Source organism: Phacochoerus africanus, chromosome 10, assembly GCF_016906955.1.
Source record: "Phacochoerus africanus isolate WHEZ1 chromosome 10, ROS_Pafr_v1, whole genome shotgun sequence".
Classification (NCBI taxonomy): Eukaryota; Metazoa; Chordata; class Mammalia; order Artiodactyla; family Suidae; genus Phacochoerus; species Phacochoerus africanus.
In genome coordinates, this window is record NC_062553.1 from 60,290,088 (window position 1) to 60,312,851 (window position 22,764).

Here is a 22,764-nt window from a genome sequence, read left to right on the forward strand (position 1 = left end):
TGTTTATTAAAAAGTGATTAGTAGTTCCAGTCGTGGCTCAGCAGTTAACGAACCTAACATCCATGAGGATGCAGGTTTGATCCCTGGCCTCGCTCAGTGGGTTAAGGATCAGGTGTTGCCATGAGCTGTGGTGTAGGTTGCAGATGCAGCTCGGATCCCTTGTTGCTGTGGTTCTGGCATAGGCCAGTAGCTACAGCTCCAATTGGACCCCTAGCCTGGGAACCTTTGTATGCTGCAGGTGCGGCCCTAAAACACACATACACACTCAAGCACACACACACACAAAAAGTGATTAAAACAAAAAGCAATCCATTAATATATATGAAGAAAAAAAAGGCAATTCATAATATATATGAAAATAAACTATTTAAAATATTTATTTTCCAAATTAATTTATAGAATTAATATAATTCTAATAAAATTTCAATATGAGTGTTTTGCTTTAAAATTTAGAAAAAAAAGCAATGAAATTCAGAAAGAAAAATAAGCAGATTTATATCTTTTTAATTTGGAAAGTAAGGACAAAGATAAAAGTAACACATCACATATTTAGTTATACAAAGCTGTGGTTACAAGGACCAGGCAAGACTAGTATTAAGACAGTCATGGCCAAAAATATGTCAGATCTTTAAAAACATGGGTTTCTCATGCTTTTCACCTCCCTACACTCTTTTGGGCCAATCAAAATTTTTGGTTGATTATTATTCACCATAAAGTCTAAGGGAGATTTTTATGAATTTATTTATTTATTTATTTTTTGTTTTTGCCATTTCTTGGGCCACTTCCGCAGCATATGGAGGTTCCCAGGCTAGGGGTCGAATGAGAGCTGTAGCCGCTGCCCTATGCCACAGCCACAGGAACATGAGATCCAAGCTGCGTCTGTAACCTACACCACAGCTCATGGCAATGCCGGATCCTTAACCTACTGAGCAGGACCAGGGATCAAACCTGCAACCTCATGGTTCCTAGTCAGATTTATTAACCACTGAGCCATGATGGGAACCCCTATTTATGGTTTTAATGAATTCATTATTATTACAATTATTTTGCCTTAAGGAACTATTTTACCTTAATTCTTAATATTCTCTATTTTTTATTTTTGTCATTTTAATTACAGTGTGTCTTGATGTGACCCTTTTTCAGTTGATCCTGTTTGGGAGTCTCTATGCTTTTTGTACCTTTTCTTTCCCAGGTTACGGAAGTTTCCTTCTGCTTCCTTTCCCAGGTTAGGGAAGTTTTCAGCTGTTATGTCTTCAAATATGTTTTGTCTCTTTCTCTCTCTTCTTCTGAATCTCCATGATGAAGATATTAGTACACTTGATGTACTAATGTACTAGACAGGTCTCTTAAACCGTCCTCATTTCTTTATGTTCTTTTTTCTGTCCAGCTTTGTTGATTTCCATCACTGTGACTTCCAGCTCATGATCTGTTCTTCTATATCATTTAATCTGTTGACTCAAGCCATTGCAGTTGAATTCTTAACCCACTGCACCCTAGCAGGAACTCCCCAATTTGCTGTTTTTATTTCTATGTATTGGTGAGATTGATTATATTTTCTGACCTTGAAGAAGTGGCCTTTTGTAGGAGACATTTGATGTATCTCAATAGAATATGTTCCTCTGGTCATCAGAACTATATAGTATGACATGCTCCTCTATATGCTGAGTAGGTTCTTCTGATGTGGAGGGCTGACTTGTGGGTGGCTCAGTAGGTGTGGTTGGTCCCTGGTTCATTTGGTGGCCAACTCTTCCTTGTGTGGAGACTGCCAGCTGCTAATTAGTGGAGCTGGGTCATGATATGGCTAGATGAAGAACCCCCAGGGGGTCCTAGGGCTAATATTGATCCACTGGTGGGTGGAAGCCAGGTTCTAAGGTGGATAGGTTGAGATCTGGGGTTCCTGGATCTAGAGTTGGTCTGCTGGTAGATGAGCCAGTTCCTGACCTTACTGGATGAGAGTTATTGGATGTCCCAAACCTGATGTCAGCCCATTGGTGGGTGGGGCTGAATCTGGAGCCACTGGCTGAGGGGTCCAAGGTGTCCCAGTGTTGGTGTGCTGGTAGGAAGGACCAGATCCCAAGTTGTCCTAGGCCTGGTGCTGGTCTGCTGGTGGATTGGTTGGCTCCTGACAAGACAGGCTGCTGGGCTGTGGTCCTGGGGCTGCTGCCTGCTGATAGGCAGAGCTGAGGCCTAGGGTCTCTGGCTACAGGAACTTGAGTGTCCTAGATCTGGTGCATGACTGTCACTAGGGTCTATATCTCTAGAGTTGCTGCCTGCTGCCTCTGGAAGCTCTCCAAGATCAACTGGTGGGTCTGACCCAGACTCCTTTCAGATTACCACTTCTGCCCTGGGTCTCAGTATGTGAGATTTTGTGTGCAACTTTAAGAGTAGAGTCTGTGTTTCCTACAGCCCTCTGCCTCTTCTGGCAGTAAGCCCCATTGGCCTTCAAAGCTAAATGCTCTGAGAGCTTATCTTCTCAGTGCAGGGTTTCTAGGCTGGGGAGCACAGTGTAGGGCTCAGACTCTTCACTCTTTGGGGAGAACCTCTGCACTTGTAATTATCCTCCTCCTTATGGGTGACCCCCCCCCCCCCGAGTTATGGGTCTTGACTCTTCCAGGACTCCACCCCTCCTCTCTAACTTGTTGTGGTTCCTTCTTTATGTCATTAGCTGTAGTAGATCTTTACTGTCAGGTTCCAATCTGTGCTATCAATAGTTGCCCTGTAAATAGAAGTAATATTGGTGTACCTGAGTATTGGTGTACCTGGGGGAGGAGGTGAACTCAAAGTCTTCTTACTGCACCATCTTGACAGAGCTCCTTGTTTAGTAATTCTTAGGGAGTGGGGCTTTGAAAGACACTGATTTTTTTTTCAGACTATGCACAGCCCCCTTCTTATTTTCCCATATGTCCTCCCTGATGAAGAGTGATTTCCATCCTGAGAACTGTTATCTACGAGTTACCCCTAATTAGAAGCATCACCTATTAGAGTAGGTTTTATTACCTTTTATGTGTTCTTGTAGAGATAAGTGTGTGAACACCACTGACCTAAAGTGTGGCAGAAATCTTTTTTTAGGAATTCGATTAATGTAATCAACACCACCCTACCTAATTTCTAGCTTTTGTTCTGTAGGTCACAAATTTCAGTCACCAAGTTGAAATCCATTACTACATTTCTCACCTTTCTCTAAGGCTTAGTGTCCCAGTCAGTTCCTACTACTGTGACTTGCCTTGCTACACCACATTCTGCAACTTGCTAGATTTCTGCTTGGACAGAGAATGGAAATTACAGCAAACCAAGTTCAGGATTTGACAGCCAATAGTCCTCATCCCATGGATCTGCTCTTTGCTATCTCCGTTCCCCTTGGGATCTACGCATGTGATTGTGTGCCGCCTCTAGCATCTCTTGTGAGCACTCTTGAAATCACATGCTTATCTCGAGAATAGGGACAAACGTGGCATTTAAAGGGACTGTGGACTTCATTCTGAATATAGAGGTAACAGTTCCAAAAGCAGTTACTTGTCAGAGTTTAATCACTAAAATCTATACACATTATTTCTAGGTTTAGTATACCTTCTTTGAGAAAAAAATGTGGTGATATAGATGAAAATACTTCAGATTTGGGGTCAAAGCACTACTGGCCTTGCTATTTACCAGCTGAAGTTAGTTACTTAATCTCCTCTGCTTGTAGCTTTGATTTTAAAATAGTTGTTTACTAATATAGTACCTACCTTTAAATTCTTACAGTGATATTGGTTGTGTAAATGGAAATGATCTATATATGAACTCATGGTAGTTATTACTATATGTGGTAAAAGCCATATTTCTTGATGAGACATAAAATCAATATTATTTTATATGCTGAGGTTATTTTGAACCTATATAAATTGAAAGGTTCTGATTTTCATATATATGATTGCTAAAGTTTTAAACCAATTCATTTGTAATGACACAGGACCTTAAAAATGTTTCTGCAATCAAATGGGTGACATAGGTAAACATCAGGTGTTTTTATATCTAAGATAATCTGGAGTTTTTAATATGCTAACATGGACTGCTAACAGTGCACGATCACTGTCATTTCTTTTATAATAGAGCTCTTAGTATTCCACTGAAACATGGCCAGTGAATGCACAATATTCTTAGTTACCATTATGAGGGGCTTTGCATATTAGAGCCTCTCCACTGTGTCTGCTGTGTGCTAGAAAAATGCTGGGAGCAACAGCAGCTACTATCAACAGGGAGCCATATTAATTATTTGAAATGTGCCTCATAAGAGGAATCAGCAGAGTTTATTACAGGTCGAATATTACTTGAAACGGGAAGGTTACTCTAACTGTTATCATAATCTATGTATCATTAACTTTCCTTGTTTAGGAAAAGAGATTAACAACCCTGTAAATTGCTGTAGTAAATGCATCAAATATAACTGCATATCCTCATTGTAGAAAGAAAGTGGTAGGTTCTCTACTTGTAACCAAACCTTTTGTATATAAAGTAGCTTTAGAAATTGAACTCTGTAATTAGGCTTTCTTGCCTAAAAATCTTAATTGCTTACAGGGTCATTGGTATACAAACTATAGCTACTTTGAGCATTATAAAATTATTTTGTTTCTAAGCTAGCAGTTTTGTTTTGTTTTGTTTTTTTCATCCCTTCAGCATCTTGGCCTTGAAATCAATTTTAGCACTTGAACTCATAAGACAGAAAGTGTATTACAAACATGTATGTGAGCTGGCAGAATGCTCAGCAGGGAATAAGGAATGAACCCCTCTACCTGCTTTTTAGATTGTGTTTAGTTTTTATTTTTTCATCAGATATGGTAAGCAAATAGAAGTAGTTTTCTACTCAAATAATAAGTGAAAAAATTAAAAAGTAAATCATAAAAATAAAATATAAATTAATTAGGGTTATAAAGCTATCTAAAAAAGTGCTATTCAAAGTGTTGTCTGATATGGATGCTAGTTTACAGATTGTGTTTTACTGATCTTCAATGAAATAAGTGTAGAAAGTGAGAGTAGGTGTTTAGAAACACTTAAACCAAATTGATACAGTTCTTAATGTCTATTTAATGGTGAAAAATGGGGACTTGGGTTTGTCTGTTTTTAGTTTTTTGCATTTCATGTTTCCCATCAAGAATTTTTATTGTATTTCTTCAAGTGTCATACTGGACAGTAAATTGTGATTTAACAGCAACAAAACGAAATGGCTTAAGAAGGACTGATCTAGTTGGATGATGTTTGGAGGACATATAATAACTGTGTGCTTGGATAGATGTCTGCACTCTGTAATGGTGTTAATTCAGTATGGAGAGAGATGTGAGTGATTTTGATAAAAATGAAAAAAAAAGGAAAAATTACAATGTCTTCTTATCATTTACTTTTGTGTCCACAGGACAGGCACATCATGGACAGGTTTCATACATCTCTCCACCAATTCACCTTGACTCTGAGCTAGAACGACCCCCTGTTAGAGGTGAGTCATTGCTTTCTTTTTCCTTTCTTTCTTTCTTTTTTTTTTTTTTTTGTATTTAAACAAAAGGAAACTGTATTCATTCTCTGATGAAGATAATTATTAAAGATGGTTGTAAAAGAAAATGGTATATAAAAAATAAGGTAATAGAGTAAGTCTTATAAACTAAACTGTGAAATATTTTCTGGAAAAATGTTTGTAAACCAAAATAAGAAAGGGGGATCCGTGGTGGAAGACTATTTGAAACCCAGCCTAGATCTAGAGATTATCAGATAATTTATGATTTTTTTTTTTTTTTTGCTGAAACTTTCTTCTTCTACCATCTTTTTTTAAAAATAAATTAGGGTGATCTAAACCATAATGACAGGTTTATTTCCTTGCAAAGTGATGTTTTATAATTTATCATTATTTTTAAAAGTTATTTTAGTATTAATATGATAATTTAGTTTTAAAATGCATAAATTAAAAGTAGGTATTTAAATTGATGCCATCTGTTTAAAAGATTTTTAAAAATAACTAATCATAAAAAATAGAAGTTAAAAGTCACATCTCACAGAAGTTCCTCTTGTGGCTCAGCAGTAACAAGCCCAACTGATGTCATGAGGACACAGAACATCTCACAATCTGAATACAGAGTTTTTCTACTTTTAAAAAATTATTAATAATTTTGAATATTTTGGAATATTCATACCAAGATAATAATAGACAAACATTTTTATTTATAATTACCAAATATCACAAGATTAATTTTTCCATTTAAAGTAATGCAGTATATTTTTCTATACCTCAATAGTATACCATAAAGTTCATTAGATCTGACTTTTATGATCGTGTCTCCTATGCACGCTGTTTCCCCTGTCAAGAGACTCTTATCTTTTCTTTTCTACGCAATAAGTTTCTACCAGTGTTTGAATACTTTGTCATCAGTTTCTCTGTTAAGCCTTCCTGACTGTGTACTACACAGGAGCTAAGTATATGTGTTTGTCCTCCAAATATCCCCTGTGCTTGCCTCAGTTATTACCCCTAAAACACTGCATTTGATTTTTCAGCGTGACTGTTTCCCTTTCCTTGTGTAAGGTCCTTGAGGGCAAAGAGCGTCATAATTGTTACTTCTCCTCCAGCGGTTGGTCTGTGATTGGCATATAATAGGAACTCGCAATGCTTTCTGTCTAAGCGACTGAAAATGAAAATGACAACCTGGATTGTGAAGGATGCATGTTCATTTTTCAAGAGGAACATGGAGCAAGGAAATTAAGGGAATCGATCAAAGAGGAAGCATAAGGAAAGAAATTATGGATTTTGTGCAAGTTGTGATATTTTATGGAAATGTGCAGGGTACACAGTAAAATGGGAGTAGTTTTAGAGACTGGAAGGATGCAGTGGGCAGATCTTGAAGGGTTCTGTATAACATGCCAAGGAGTTTCTATTTTTTCCTGGGGGGGGGAAAATCAACTATTGTTAATTTTTAAAATATTTTCTTAAGTTCGTGGGGTGTTACATCATAACATTATCAGTTTTCTGTTCGTTTGTTTTTGCTTTTAAGGCACCTGTGGCATATGGAAGTTCTCAGGCTAGGGATGGAATCAGAGCTACAGCTACCAGCCTACACCACAGTCACAGCAATGCCAGATCTGAGCCGTGTCTGCAACCTACACCACAGCTCACGGCAATGCTGGATCCTTAACCCACTGAGTGAGGGTGGGGATCAAACCCGCATCCTCATGGATATTAGTTGGATTCGTTTCCTCTGTGTCACAACAGGAACCCCCACATTATCAGTTCTTGATGTGAGAAAAATATTCTGAAGTCCTTGTACATGATGAGAGACTGGCAGACAGAAGCTGCTTTAGTAATCATGGGGTGTGTTTTCAACAGTGGCGGAGTCTGAGAAATATCTCCAAGAGACATGGCATTGATGGAATAGATAACAGGGAAAAGAGCAGAGATGCCTCTAAGGTTTCTAAACTGATTAACTGCTTGGCTGCTTATGACATAGTTTCTCATCATGAGGAATAGATGAATGTTAAATGGATACCTTATTTTTTAAATTTGTTTATTATAGTAGATTTACAATGTTCTGTCAGTTTCTGCTGTACAGCAAAGTGACCCAAATATACATATATATACATTCTTTTTCTCATAATATCTTCCCTCATGTTCCATCACAAGTGACTGGATATAGTTCCCTATGCTATATAGCAGGACCTCATTGCTTTGAATGCCTTATTTTAGGCATGTTAATTCTTAGTGGAATGTTGTTCCTCCCAATGATGGAGGCCTATTTGTGCAAGTTAGTGACTTTATTTTTCAGTTCTTCTGACATGACCCTGGTATGATTTGGGGAAAGTACTGTAAGATCATGGGTAGGATAGGGTAATAGTCTACTCCAAAAGTTAGTGGTGTAAAAGAAGAAACAATTTTTTGTTATTCTCAGAGTTGGTTGACTCGCATGCATGTTGATTTGACTGAGGCTGGATATGTAGTAGTTAGCAGACTGGTTGGTTTTTCAGGGGAGGAAACTCACTGGCATGTTTGGTAGTCCCCTTAAGGTCATCAGGGGTTATGGCCATGTGGCTGTCATCTGCCCGTAGCCTAGCATTGGCTTATTTCCATTGTGACAGGGTTCCCAGCAATAAAAGAAAGTCCCAAAGTTCAGGTTTGTTCAAGACTCTGCTTGTGTCATATTTGCTATGTCCCATTGGCCAAAGCCAGTCACATGGCCCATCTCAGCATTAAGAAATAGACTCCATCTCTTGATGGAGGAACCACAATCCAAGGACCATGGATATAAGAAGATGAATTTGGGACATTTCAATGTACTATAGCTAAACAGCTAGGGAGTAAAATCAATGTAAGGGTTCTCTTGTGGCACAGTGGGTTAAAGATCTGACATTGTCACAACAGCAGCTTGGGTCACTGCTGTGGCGTGGGCTTAGTTCCTGGCCCGGGAACTTGCATATGCTAGGTGCAGCCAAAGGGGGGGAAAAGAGTAAAATGAATTCAGAATGAAGACAAAAGTTTAATGATAAAATGAAGGGATTTAGAACCAATAAACTTAAACTTGGGAATTCTAAACCTTTCTTATCTTTAGTTTCCTCAACCACTACACAGAAGATAAGAAGTAAGAATTCCATGGTGTCTTTGTGAGGATTGGGGTAGTATAGAGTAGAATCTAGAATCTGGCAGGCCCCAGATAAAATGCAGCTGTTGCTCTGTCCAGGGGACTGGCTGCTGTGACATATCGGAAGAAATTGGGCTTTGGAGCCTGGCTGACGTGTAAAACCTTAGCTTCTGTCCGTCATCAGCAAGACAAGGGTAATAATGCCACCATAGCAAGTTTATAAGGATGATCAAATGAAATAGTGTCAACGTCCTGATAAATACTTGATGTACAATGGACCCCAAAGTGTTAGTAGGCAGGTAGGCAGGTCTCTTAATAAAAGAACTTCACTTAAAACTGACATCATCTTAATAAAAGCACTGATGGTGTTGACCTGGTGAAGAATGAGTTACTAGACTCCCAAAGTGACATCTACCTCAAATTTTGCTCTCTACCTTAGAATGACTGTCTTGAAAACTTTTAGTTCTCACATTGTTCTCTGCACTGATGCAGAGACCCTCCTAAACTGCTCTGTGATTAATACAATTGCAGTTATACTCATTAGCTCATGTGCCACAGTCCTGCAATTTTCAAAAAAGAAAAAGGACCTTTAATTAGGTAAATAAAAAGGTTTGTATAAATCACCAAAAGAACATTGCAAAAGATCTTGTGCTTCCCCCCCCCTTAAAACTGTCAAATATTTCATCTAAAAGCAAGTATTGGAAATGATACAGAGTTGGCAGTATCATTGCTTTGGGACCACAAATTATTTCCTTTGAAGTTTTAACCATCACCCCTCATCTTCATTTACTGTTTTTATTTATTTATTTATTTATTTTTGTCTTTTTTGTCATTTTAGGGCCATACCTGTGATATGGAGGTTCCCAGGCTAGGGGTCTAATTGGAGCTGTTGCTGCCAGCCTACGCCACAACTACAGCAATGCCAGATCTGAGCCGTGTCTGTGACCTACACCACAGCTCACAGCAATGCCAGATCCTTAACCCACTGAGCAAGGCCAGGGATCGAACCTGCAACCTCATGGTTCGTAGTTGGATTCACTTCTGCTGCACCACACGGGAACTCCTACTGTTTTTAATTATACTGCATACTTTTGATGTTTATATGCAGTCACATTACATAAATGGCCTATACATATACCCATATCTATATATATAGAAAGAGAATCTGTCATGTGTAATTAGACAATAAGATAAATTAGGTTCTTTAAGTAATTTGGAATTCTAGTTCCAATAACTTTTGTGAGATATTTAGCAACATCCTTTGAACTACCTGAAAACCAACATGAGCCAACCATTTTAGCTTTTTCCCTTTTTCTATTTTTCTTTTATTTACTTTTCTATTTGATGATGATTTTAATTTTTTCCATTATCGTTGATTTACCATGTTCTGTCAATTTCTACTCCACAGCAAAGTGACCCAGTCATACATAGATACATTCTTTCTTTCACATTATCCTCCATCATGCTCCATCACGAGTTCCCTTGTCTATTTTTCCTATAATTTTATGTGTTGAGAATGACGGCTGCCCACGTCTTGATGCTCCTGCCCCCACTGACCTACTGCCCTCTGTGTTCTTTCTCCTTCCCTTCCTATTCCAATTTCCACGTGCATTCATGTCCATGGGTTAGGAATTATTGCTTTATCTATTAATTCCATGTGCATTTGACAGACTTGACTATTTGTATAGGAAATTCATGCTTAATGTTTTTGATAGCCATCAAGAGAGAAATACAAAACCTAAACACTAAGATGTATTAATATAGTTATCAATATTAGCACAGGGAATTTTTCAGTAGAGAGCATGACTTATGTAATGTATAGTTACATATCAATTCGCTTCAGGTATTTTGCCATTTTATTCAGCCCTCATCTGAAATATTTTGGATTACTTGGTACTTTTTTTTTAAGAGTTATTGTGCTTTGGATATTTGAGACAGTGTACTAATTATTGGTAACTTTGGAATTGTGTTTTAAACCTCTATTTTTAAAAATGATTGCATAATTATTGTCTAAAATATACATATATGACATATTCAATCCTTTTTTGTCCCTTTAAGTTCTGTGTAACCTATGAATCATTTTGCTTTTAACCTGCAGGTCACCTTCCTACCTCCTTTTAGTTCTCCTGGGTTCTTTCACTTTTACTCTCATTTCTTTTTTTTTTTTTTTTTTTTTTTAGGGAGAAACTATTTTGTGAAACTGATGCATCTGTTTGTCATAATATATTTCTTCTTTGGTTTTGTGCACTTTAATTGTGACCAACATACTCTTAGTGAGCGTATGGAAAATGTAGTAGCAGGTTACCAAATAACTTTGAGTAAAATGTTGAAATCCACTTTTCAAAGCAACTGAAGTATATAAATTCAGTAGCACTTACCCACTGATAAGTAAATTTGAGAAATTCTATTCTTTAAATCTAATGTGATCATACATAGCATTTGGTCACATAATTTATGCCTATGATAGCTTTATATGCATTCTTCAATTTACAGATTTTATTACTGAATAAGGGTGTAAATTCTAGTAGTTTACTAGTGCATTAATGTCACAATACATTACAAGGTAATTAACCAGAGCTGCCACTATAAATAGAAAAATAGGCACAGCCCTCACTATAAACTACTTAATAAAAATAAGATCCTGAATCAGCATTCACCATTATAGTAATTTTTCTCACCATGCATCTCATTAATCAGGACTTTAAAAAAGTAGCTCATCTAGAAGCACTATTATTTTTAAACCTTTCATTATTAAAAAAAGTTTGTCACAATTTTATACTTAATTGAATGGAATTGATTATTTATTCTGTATTCAAATAGGTTCTACATGCTTTTTAGACATATTTCCCAATTTTGTATATTATAACTGGAATTAAAAGCCTACTTTGGTAAATTTGTAGCAGATTTGTAAATAAGCACAATGGAATTCTTAGTAGGGCTTATTAAGGGTTGCAGTTTTGAAGATCATGTGTCCTCACCTAGGATCCTTTCCCCCCGCCTTTATTTTGCTTTCTAACTACTCACAAAATATCCTACCCAGAATTGTGTCTAAATTACAGGCAGAACCATTCAATGAAAGTGTTTGGGTGGGAGTTGGCTTTGGAGGCTCAATCAGAATCCTAAGCAGAGACGAATATTGAGACTCAAATACACCAGTTGGAGCACACCCTTCAGCTGAAAGTCTGTAGTTTTGTTTTTGGTTTTGGTTTGGTTTCATTGTATTTCTATATAATTTATTGACAGCCTTAGCAGTCAATGTTAGAACCCTACCTATGAATTCTTCAAATCATCACTAGCAATTCAACTGAGATAATCTGTCAATAACCAAGAAAAGACATTAACTTCTGAAAAAAAATCCTCCATTTATATTATTAAGAATTATATTTTAAATATTGTGGTACATAAAAATTTGACAGTTACCTGATAATTCCACCTTCCAATATGATAAACCAGTGGAATAAAGCTAGTGAAAATAGTATTGTATTCATTTTGTATAGTATTTTATATAATCTTCCTTTGGGTGGGAACATATATTTGATCAGAAGGCTAGTACTAAATGCTAATTAATATATTTGCTAATTGCTGATTTACAGTTTATACCTCGAGAAAAGACTGAACTACTTGGGCACGTGTGAAAAACTATTTTTAAAATCTTTTTCTATAATAAGATGCATAATATAAACATCATTCCATTGGCAGATAATCAATGAACTAAAATAATGCCAGGCATTAAGTTTCACGTGCAAACTGAATTACATTCAGCAAATCCATACACTGAAAATATTTTTTTAAGTTCAAAATAAACAGATGGTTTTGCCTGGTACATCTATATTAAAAATAGTCTATAGCGAAATTTATAGCATCACAAATTCAGGATGTTGGCACATGATATTATTTAGTGAAATGTAGAAATGTTTGAAATTGACTAAAATAGGAACAAGACATCTGGTGTTCTTATTGAGGAGTGCCCAGGCTTGTTCTTTAATGTGTTGTGATGGTGTTTTTCTAACTTACCTGGTTAGAAGATAATATATGGTAAAACAATTCCCTAGCTTATCCACCCTTTACTTAAGGATAATAATTAAACTTGCATATAACAGAGTGCTTAGACCATGTTAAATAAACACGCTTTTCCTATGCTTGCAAATGCCAAACTTTTTTTTTTTTTGCTGTGTTTAAATATACTGTGAACACCTATAAGAGACAGGCAGAGTGTATAGCTTGTTATTATCAATGGTAAACACCACGGGCATTCATTAAAGGTGTATCTCATCAGACACAAGAAAAAAAATTTTCTACACATTGTTTCTTTCAGTTTTATAAGGATCCTATCACTTTCTTTCATTCCTACTTATTGGCCATCATCATTTTATTTCTAGCATCAAGCATACTACTATAATACTGTAATGTAATCATTAAATTTGGGTTTAATTTAATTGAAATTATTTCTAAGCTCCATGGTAAAATGTACTCTTTATTCAGTATTGTTAGGAATAAGCAGGAAGGTTTTATAATTTGCAACATACTTTCCAAATATAAATTATTGTTTAAAATCCAGCATTTGTCATTTGAAATAATTTAGCACACTCCTGCAGGTATCTTGTGGAATATAATTCATGTGTTGAGAATAATTATTCCAGAGAGTAGTACTTTCTGTTAGTTTATCACCTTAGGTTCCTGGTCCACTTATCTTCGTGATCTCTGAGTGAGCCTGAATGAAAAGAGAGCTTGTTGGAATTCTATTTCTCCATTGGCTGATGGGCTGATATTCTTAGTACTCAAAGGGAATTAAGTAGAAACTTGATGCCCTTGTGATGGGAACATTCTCCCACAGACTCAACATGCCTGATGGCAGATCCACTGATCTGTTATCCTTGGCTTGAATGTGATGGTTCCTCCACAGAGCTGTTGTTTAAGGCAAGGGAAGTCTCTGGGGTGAGGCTCTCTCTAGGAAGCTATGATCAAGGTTCAGTTCTCTGAACTTTACTGCCCACACCTCCCCACCTGGCTCTCTGTCCCTCCTGATTGCTCACTGGCCCAGCTCTCTTAACATTGCTATGAAGTCCCAGTACCTCCTTATCTTTGTCTTATTTTGGTTCTAGTCTCGTTCACATAAATGGGAGTATAGATGCTTTATCTTGTTCAGAGAGGAAATATTTAGTATTGTGTAGATGTCACAACTTTTTACACTATTGCTAGTCAATAATAATCATAACAGTAATAATAATAGCTAGCATTGATTATGCAAATTAACTTTAGATCATATGTTCAAGCTAAAAATTATCCATATGATCCCCTCTCTCCCATTTCTCAAAAAGAGCCAATCATAGTATTCCTCAGGATATTCCAATAGAACCACTTTTTTTAAGGTGATGTGGTATGAACACGATGTTTACAGTTACTATTTGTCTTAAGCTCTATTCTAAGCACTCAACATGGGTTATTACTTCATTATTTTTCTGAATCCCATGAATCAGGTAGTATTATTTTAACTTTGTGAATTAAAAAAAAAAAACTGGGACATGGAGACCTGGAGAATTTTAACTTCATAAAGGTCAGACAAGTATTAAATCCTGGAGCCAGGATTCAAACCCAGGCATCTATAAAATCTGGTATGGCAGTTTTTCATTTATCCAAAAGGAACTGTAACTTATTTTCCAAAGTATAGCAACTATAGCAAGTATTTATTAATGGACCCTTCCTCTAGCAAGGGATGGGATATTTGACCATCTGTAGTATTTTTTAAAAACTTCCTCACCATTTCCATTATTCAGTCTCCAGAACACAGTATTACACATGTAGTTTGAACACTTAGGTTCTTTTTGCTGCCCAGTGACACATTTTTATGTCAATTATTTTTTCCTTTAAAATAGAATATCTTTGTCTTACTACCCTTTAATCTTCTCAAAAAATATCTTGTGGGTGTTCCCATTGTGGCTCAATGGTAATGAACATGGCTAGTATCCATGAGGATGCGGATTCAATCCCTGGTTTCACTCAGTGGGTTAAGGATCTGGTGTTGCTGTGAGCTGTGGTGTAGGCTGGCAGCTGTAGCTCCCATTCGACCCCTAGCTAGCCTGGGAACTTCCATATGCTACAAGTGTGACCCTAAAAAGAAAAACAAAAGAAGAATCTTGCTGTTCCTCTCAAAAGAGGTATCTAAAATAATACCAAAAAAAAAGGGGTCGGGTATTCTGATGATGTTTTTAAAATTGCATACAAATTAGTGTACTAAATATTGTTACACTTTGTGATGTGTTCTATTTTTTGTGTTTTTCAACATTGTTTTCCCAAAATGGTTATTATTTATGTATTCATCAAAAGTAATGTTATAACTGTATACTCAAAATAATTACCTTACTGCTGGAGCAGAGAGCTGGCTGATAGTTATGTTAGTTGCCAGGACTAGAGCCTGATGGGGTGAAGAAGCTTCACCTCCACATGAAACAGTCCCATCATCCCCACCTGCTGAAAACCCAGACCTGCTGCTTTCAATTATTTACCACAACATATGTCCCCCCCCCACACCAACTACTCAGGAGTACCTTCTGGGTAGGACAGTTCTAACTTGACTACTTGATGGTAGATTTACAAGATAGGTGTGATACACATAAAACATACGGTAAATCCTTGAAATTTTGAATGTCTTTTAGAGTAATTTGCCTTAGATAAGATCTCTTTTCTCTAGATTCGTCTTTTGTACCTGGATGGTGGATGTTGAGACCATTACAGGAATCACATTCACCAACATGTCATAGAATGAGGAGAATGGGGATACTGTTTCCTTTGTCTGAAAGGCATATGCTTATGTGTGGGAAGCTTTGACTTTGGGTGTTACTTGTCCCATAATACCCCAAATAGCACTGCCTTCACACTAAGAGGCACTTGGCTCCCTCAATACTCAAAAGCACTTTTCTGTTTGTTGGTTTTAGCCCTGTGTCCAGTAGTTATTTCCAGTTCTTAAGAGTCCAGCAAAAAAAATCAGTTTTCCTCACTGGAGCAAGTGCTTCTGTTAAGTTTGACACCAGATTCTCCTTGGTGGAAGCACACGGAAGTAGGCAGCTTTGGTTCTAATCCTTGGATTTGGAATAATCTTAATCTGCTCACCATATGATCAGGGACAAATCTCATTACCACAGCAACAACCTCTTTCCTAAGATTGTTTGAGTATCAAATACCAAATGTGATACTATATGTAGAAGTTCTTCAAAAACTATAGAATGCTATACAAATCTTGGTTAACATAATTTAGCAGCAATCTTGATGGCTCTAGTCCAAAACTCAGTATAGCTCCTACATGGGAAGATCAAGAAAGTTAAATCCTCAAGAGAGTTTGCAATGTTCTTATCTTCCTTAAATCCTATTGGCCTAATTATGATACAGTTTCATGCTTAAAATAACCATATTTTCCCTGTGAATGCTGTACATTGAAAATCTCAAACTATGTGTCAGAGCTTTTCTTTGTGCTCTCCTGAAAGACTAATTTTCACTCGGTGTTTAACAGATATTTTCTCTGCAGTTGCATCTTACGCATGAGTTAGATTCTAAAGTTAAGGGGTAAGGCCGGAGTTCCTGTTGTGGCTCAGTGGTTAATGAATCCGACTAGGAACCATGAGGTTGCGGGTTCAATCCCTGGCCTCACTCAGTGGGATAAGGATCCAGCGTTGCTGTGGCTGTGGTGTAGGCTGGCGGCTACAGCTGCAATTCAACCCCTGGCCTAGGAAACTCCATATGCTGCGGGAGCGGCCCTAGAAAAGGCAAAAAGACAAAAAAAAAAAAAAAAAAGAAGCGTAAGGCTAAAACAAAACCCACCTTGAAATCCTCAAAATTATCCATAGAATGTGGTTATCCAAAAGTTCTTTATTTCTCAATATTAGACAATGTGAATTAAAAACACCCCCAATCTCCTTTAGGAGTGAAGCTACTTACATGACGAGCGATGTGGGAAGACAGCTCGGTTCCTCTGCTCACTGAGGGTCTTGTGCTTGTTGTTAAAATGGCACATGCTTTCTTCCCTCAAATCATTTTTGAGTGTGTATGGTTGAATTTAAGTCAAATTAATTTCCATGTGACTATACTCTAGTGAATGCCTTCTATGTGCCAAACACTCTACAGGAGAAGGCAGTGATGTACACAAGAGAAAAGTCGGCCTTGACCCAGGAGTGGAGAGGCGAACAGAGGGTCAGGTGTAAACAGGCCTCGGGGTGACTGGGTTCTGATTAGGTGTGTAAGGTGGGCAGTCAAAGAGAACCCTCTTAGGGAGGTGACTACCGAGCTGGCTGTGAAGCCCGAAAATGAGTTAGCCATGATGGAAGTTAAAGGATAGTCTAATCAAAGGCCCTGGAGTGGGCATTCCCACTGGTGTGTTTATTCACTTGTTCACTAAGCATGTACTGACCAGGGCCTCACATGTGCCAGGCATTGATGACACCTGCAGTTCACAGGTCTGTCAAGACTTCTGTTCTCAGAGTTCCTGTTGTGGCTCAGTGGTAACGAACCTGACTAGTATTCATGAGAACGTGTGTTTTATCCCTGGCCACTCTCAGTGGGTTAAGGATCTGGTGTTGCCATGAGCTGTAGTGTCCGTCACAGGTGCAGCTTGCATCTGGTGTGGCTGTGGCTGTGGCTGTGGCTGTGGCCAGCAGCTGCAGCTCTGATTTGGACCATGCTGAGGGTGAGGTCCTAAATAGCAAAAAAAAAAAAAAAAAAAAAGGACTTCTGTTCTGAAACATACACTCTAGACAAATGAAAGAAACAAAAACTTTAACAAGTGGGCATGACAAATTCTGGAATGTAGTGAGAAGAGGACTGGGACTGGGGATTTAGTCAGGACTCAGAGTATGTGGGGCCTTTTCAAGGAAAAACCAGAGCTGGACACTAGTTAAAGTGGTAAAAAGAGATTCCTCTTCCCCCCCGCCACCCCCACCCAGAGCTGTTGCAATAGGGGAATGAAGACCTTGGTATAGAAGGGGCATCAACAACTCCAAATATAGCATGAACAAGTGGGAATGTATAAGCAAGGAACAGGGCAGGGGCAGGCAATGGAAAATTCTAAGAGGAAGCATCAGGGATGAGGGAGATTCTGGAATCAGCTGGATCAGATTCTTGCTGAGGCCAGGCAGGGCGATGAGACATCCCCGAGGGGTGGTGGCAGAGGGGGATGGTCAGATACTGGGGTGGAGGGTGGTTCTTGTTAAACCAGCTTAGCAGGGACCTTGCTAAACCTGGATTGACAAGAATGTACACAGATAGACCCCAAAGATTCAGGAGTCTAATTTAAGTTTGGTCCAGCAAAGAATCCTTGGTCAGCCTTGTAGGCCACGAAAAGAGTTTGGATTTTATTAAAAGAGCTTTGAGGATCCCCAAAGAATTTCTACACAGCAAATCTGATTTTGATTTTTAATAGATGATTCTAGCTACAGGTTGGAAAATGGCACAGAAAGAGGTAAATTCAGTCATGTTGATGTTGCCTTTTTAAATTATTTAATTGTTTATTTAGATGGCACCTTTATTTAAATTTAATTGAGAGATTTCCTTGTTGTCACTTAAATTTTCTCAAGCTTCTTTTTCCTTCTTTCCCTTCCACTGTCCAAGTTACTGGCCTTTGAGTAATGTGTGGCTTCTCTGATGCAGAAGTAGCAGAAGAATTTGCTGAGCCCTTTAGAAGCAGGACCTGAGGGAACTCATGCCTGTATTCCAACCAAAGCCTGGGGGTTACAATTCCTTCAGGGAATGAGGGCATTGACTGCGAATAGATGACCCCTGAAATCATTGCATTTGCCAAGCCCACCTGAGTACCTTGGATATTGACCTGTTTAAGCAAGAAGAGTCTCAGACATAGAAGACAAACTTTGGATATTACCAAAGGGGAAAGAGGGGTTGGGGAGGGATAAATTAGGAAGGTGGGATTAACAGGTGCACACTACTCTATATAAAATAGATAATCAACAAGGTCTTGCTGTGTAGCACTGGGAACTATACTCAATATTTTGTAATAACTTATGAGGGAAAAGAACCTGAAAAAGAACTGTGCTGTATACCTAAAACTAGCATGATATTGTAAATCAACAATACTTCAATAAAATATATACATACATACCACTATTTTACATAGAAATGCTAACCCCAGTGCTTAGGACACATTGGGAGCAGAGAGAATTAGTAAACTATTTCAAGAAAGGATTCTTGAGAGTGCAGACAGACTTAAAGATAGTAGCAATGGTAATAAAGACAGGATGGGTTCACAGATGCTGCAGTTAAAGCATAATAGGATGGGATGATTGCTTGGGAATATTGAAAGAGAAAAAAATAAAAATAAGTCATTGATTTCTTTTCTTTGCTTTTATTTTTGGGCCGTACTTGTGGCATATGGAAGTTCCTAGGCTAGGGGTTGAATCAGAGCTACAGCTGCCTGCCTATGCCTATGCCACAGCACTATAGGATCCAAGCCACGTCTGTGACCTACACCACAGCTTATGTTGACGCTGGATCCTTAACCAACTAAGCAAGGCCAGGGATCAAACCCATATCCTCATGGATATTAGGTGGGTTCTTTACCCTTGAGCCACAATGGGAACTCCCGAGTCCTTGATTTCTAATTTGGATAACTGGGGTGACTATTGATATTGTCCTGGAAGACAAGGGAAATTCATGTTCACTCTAAAGATCACCCATTATTAATTCTTGGAAATTACATATAATATGAAATATGATTGGAAATCATGTCCTTTCAGTCTGTGGGAGATGAGAAAAATAATTTCAGGGGTGTCTGACACCTTTAGCCTTTTACAGGTAATTGAATTGGCCTTTTGGTCACCAGGTGGTTAGTTATCCCAAGATGTAATTTATTTAGAAGAGTATGACTGGTGGATTTATGTGATACTCAGTCTGATAAAGTTCCTTCCTGGAACCCAGAAGGCATGCCTGCCAGACTTTATTTAGGTTTTAATGAATGAATAAATGAAGCCAGGGCTATAGAGTGAAAACCACTTCTGGTCACCAAATGGTCCATGCCTTTCCTTTGTTTTACTCTTTTGAACAATTGTACTTCTTCATTTCAAATGTGTGTGTTCATTTGCAAGGGGCACCTCAGGGCATACTTGTTTTTTTGTTAGATAAAATCATTCTTGAAGACAGAACACAGAGTGTACAGGCTGCACTGCAAGCACATAAAACCTGGAGTACCAGATGGAAAAATGTCTTAGCCTTGTACTTCAGATTTCTTAAAGTTTAAAAAAAAAAAAAGAGGGAATAAACATTCAAATTTTGCTCCTGTTGTTTTTCCTTGTTATATAAAAATGTGATGTTGATATTTTATATAAAAGTTTTTGGGAGCAAATCCTCATAATTTTAACACCCCCCCCCCAAAATCCACAGTATTTTTTTTATAAAATCTGTCCAGTTATAATCATAGTCTGATAAGTTTAAATGCATATGAGTTAATGCTCTGGAGAATTTCTTAATTGAGTACTTCATTTTTCACTTTACTGAAATGTGTATTTTGAAAACACTGGTGAAATTTGCCATTTCCCACCTGGCACCAGCAGCAGCTGGAGCCTGGACTGCTTCTGATGGCCTACACTCAGGCGGCACTAATCTAAGGCAAATGCCACATTAAAAACTACCTCTCCACCCTTTCTTCTGTTAAACATATCTAAGGTAAAAGAAAGAGCAAATGGTTTTATTTAAGCTCTGACTATTTTTCTTTGTATCCTCTTCACTTTCTGCTCTTATTACTCTAAAACTATTACTAGGGGTCATGCTCTTAACATTGAAATATTTATAGGAAAAAGATTTGTTTTGAATGAGCAGATGGGCCAGTTCTAAGACAAGCTGCTATATTAATAAACATGTGTGGTGCTTTATCAGCAAAGGAGCCTATTTTGACATTTCTTCTGGATGATTTGTATAGCCTATCACTATCACACCTGGTGCAGGGACAATAAATGGCCACTTAATAGTCAAGCAGTGTGCGAACACCTTCCATTATAACTTCATTATGTCAGATATAATCATCTATTACTGAATGTCAGGCATTTTAATTTATGATCAGTTGCCCTCCAGAATTAGTGGCCATACAAATGAACAGTCCGTTCATGTCACGTGTACTATAAATTTCCTTCTCCCAATACCGTCCCCTTTTTTAAACACGTGGAATTAATTCAATATCCTTTTGCAGTGTTAGACTCTAAGATGTTTTGTTTCTATTTATGAAATTTATAGAGGGTCAGTGTGAATCACATGTGATACATAATCCCTTATGTCAATACACATATCTATTTAGAATAATAGTACAATTCTTTAGTTCCCTTTACTTATGAACTTTAGTTTGATTTTGTGTAAAGAAGCAACAGTGCCCTTGGGAAGAAATGAAACAAAACAGAAGTTTTCCCCAGAGATCCACAATGGTACAACAATATGTATATGGTTAACGTTACTGTACTGTGCATCTGAAAGTTCATTGAAAGTAAAGTTCATCCTACGTGTTTTTACCACAAAAAAATAATAGTGATAAGCTCCATTGGACCACAGAAAAGTATACAGTCAGCTGTGGCATTACCTAAAGGATATGTAGGAGAGCACAAAGAAGAGAGAAGCTTAAGTTTATGAAGGAAAAACTGAGGGAAAAAAAAAGATCCAGGAAACCAATGCTTTGTAGTTTTTTAGAATTAATGTTCCTACTGGCATCCGGAGAATACTCTGGCCCCTTTCTTTAAACTTCAGAAAACACAGTCAGAACTTCACTACATCTACTTTCAAAATCACCGTTAGAGAGTGTCTCAGTTCATATGAAGACTCCCAGTTGAAATTACTATCTATGAAAAAGTTCTTTAAGAGATGTCTCGACTGCTGTCTAATGTGGATCTTAAGGATTAACATGATGGTACAATCCACTACATGGGGAAAAGAAATCTCAAAGGCTATTAGGCTGTCAATGTAACTATTGGACCATCCAGATTAGGAAGAAAATGAACGGTCCAGACAGGAAAATATTACCAGACTGATAACAAAGTTGTGATCAGTTCATTATGAGAATGAATCTATATTAGTAATAGCACCATATTATGATTGCCTTTGGCTATTTGAAAGGCTGGATCTGCCAAAAAGAAGCTTCCACCTGTATCATAATATTATGGACCTACTTGTCTTCCACCCAGTTCTAGCTTTCCGTGTAATGAGTGGTAGCACTCACACAGGAAACCAGGTGGGCGAATATTATGACCTTCTTCATTAGCGTTATAATCTTAAAGAAACCCTGCATTTTCAAATGGATGTCTTCCAACAACTGAAAGATGTCATCAGGGACAAATGAGGAGAAGATGCTGGGTGGGGGACATTTAATTCAAATATCCTAAGGAAATAAAGATCTCTGGTAGTGTGAAAGAATGCAGTTGCAAAGCCTCACCACACTGACACATTTCTAATTGGCATGGACCTCGCTGCCTCTGATTTCTGCTTTCTAGAAACACTAGTGGTCAATAGACGTATTATTCTAACTGAATGATCAGAAAGCTCATTAAGGGACCCAGGCTGTGGAAGATGATCTTTTAATTACCAACCCAAATAATATTGTTGAGGTTTATTTGATGAAAACTCTGACTAAAGTGACTTAGAGTGATTCTAGCTGAGACTTCAGGGATGCGAGCGCCCCAGTTGAACTGATCAAGACTGATGCCCTTTATAGATCTAAATATTTGGGCCAGTGTAATCAAGCTCTGGACAGCTGACTGAACTTTATTCTATTTTTTCATTTTTTTTCATTTTTTTTATTACTCAAATGAATTTATCACATCTGTAGTTGTATAATGATCATAACAATCTGATTTCACAGGATTTCCATCCCACAGCCTAAGCACATCCCCCCACCCCCCAAACTGTCTCCTCCGGAAACCATAAGTTTTTCAATGTCTGTGAGTCAGCATCTGTTCTGCAAAGAAGTTCCGTCTGTCCTTTTTTCAGATTCCACATGGCAGTGAAAGCACTGGATGTTGGTGTCTCCTTGTATGGCTGACTTCACTTAGCATGATAATTTCTAGGTCCATCCATGTTGCAAAAAATGCTGGTATTTCGTTCTTTTTGATGGCTGAGTAATATTCCATTGTGTATATATACCACATCTTCTGGATCCACTCCTCTGTCAGTGGACATTTAGGTTGTTTCCATGTTTTGGCTATTGTAA

General features: G+C 37.7%; 1 protein-coding gene across 3 annotated transcripts in view; it reads left to right on the plus strand.

The window, feature by feature from the left end:
- The window catches only part of ADGRL3 (adhesion G protein-coupled receptor L3), a 512,757-nt gene that overhangs the window by 274,832 nt on the left and 215,161 nt on the right, over window positions 1-22,764 (plus strand). For all 3 annotated transcript variants that reach the window (XM_047798807.1, XM_047798808.1, XM_047798809.1), the window contains one exon: window positions 5,387-5,467. In XM_047798807.1, coding sequence (XP_047654763.1) covers window positions 5,387-5,467 — 81 coding nt within the window. The remainder of the gene's footprint in view (window positions 1-5,386; window positions 5,468-22,764) is intronic.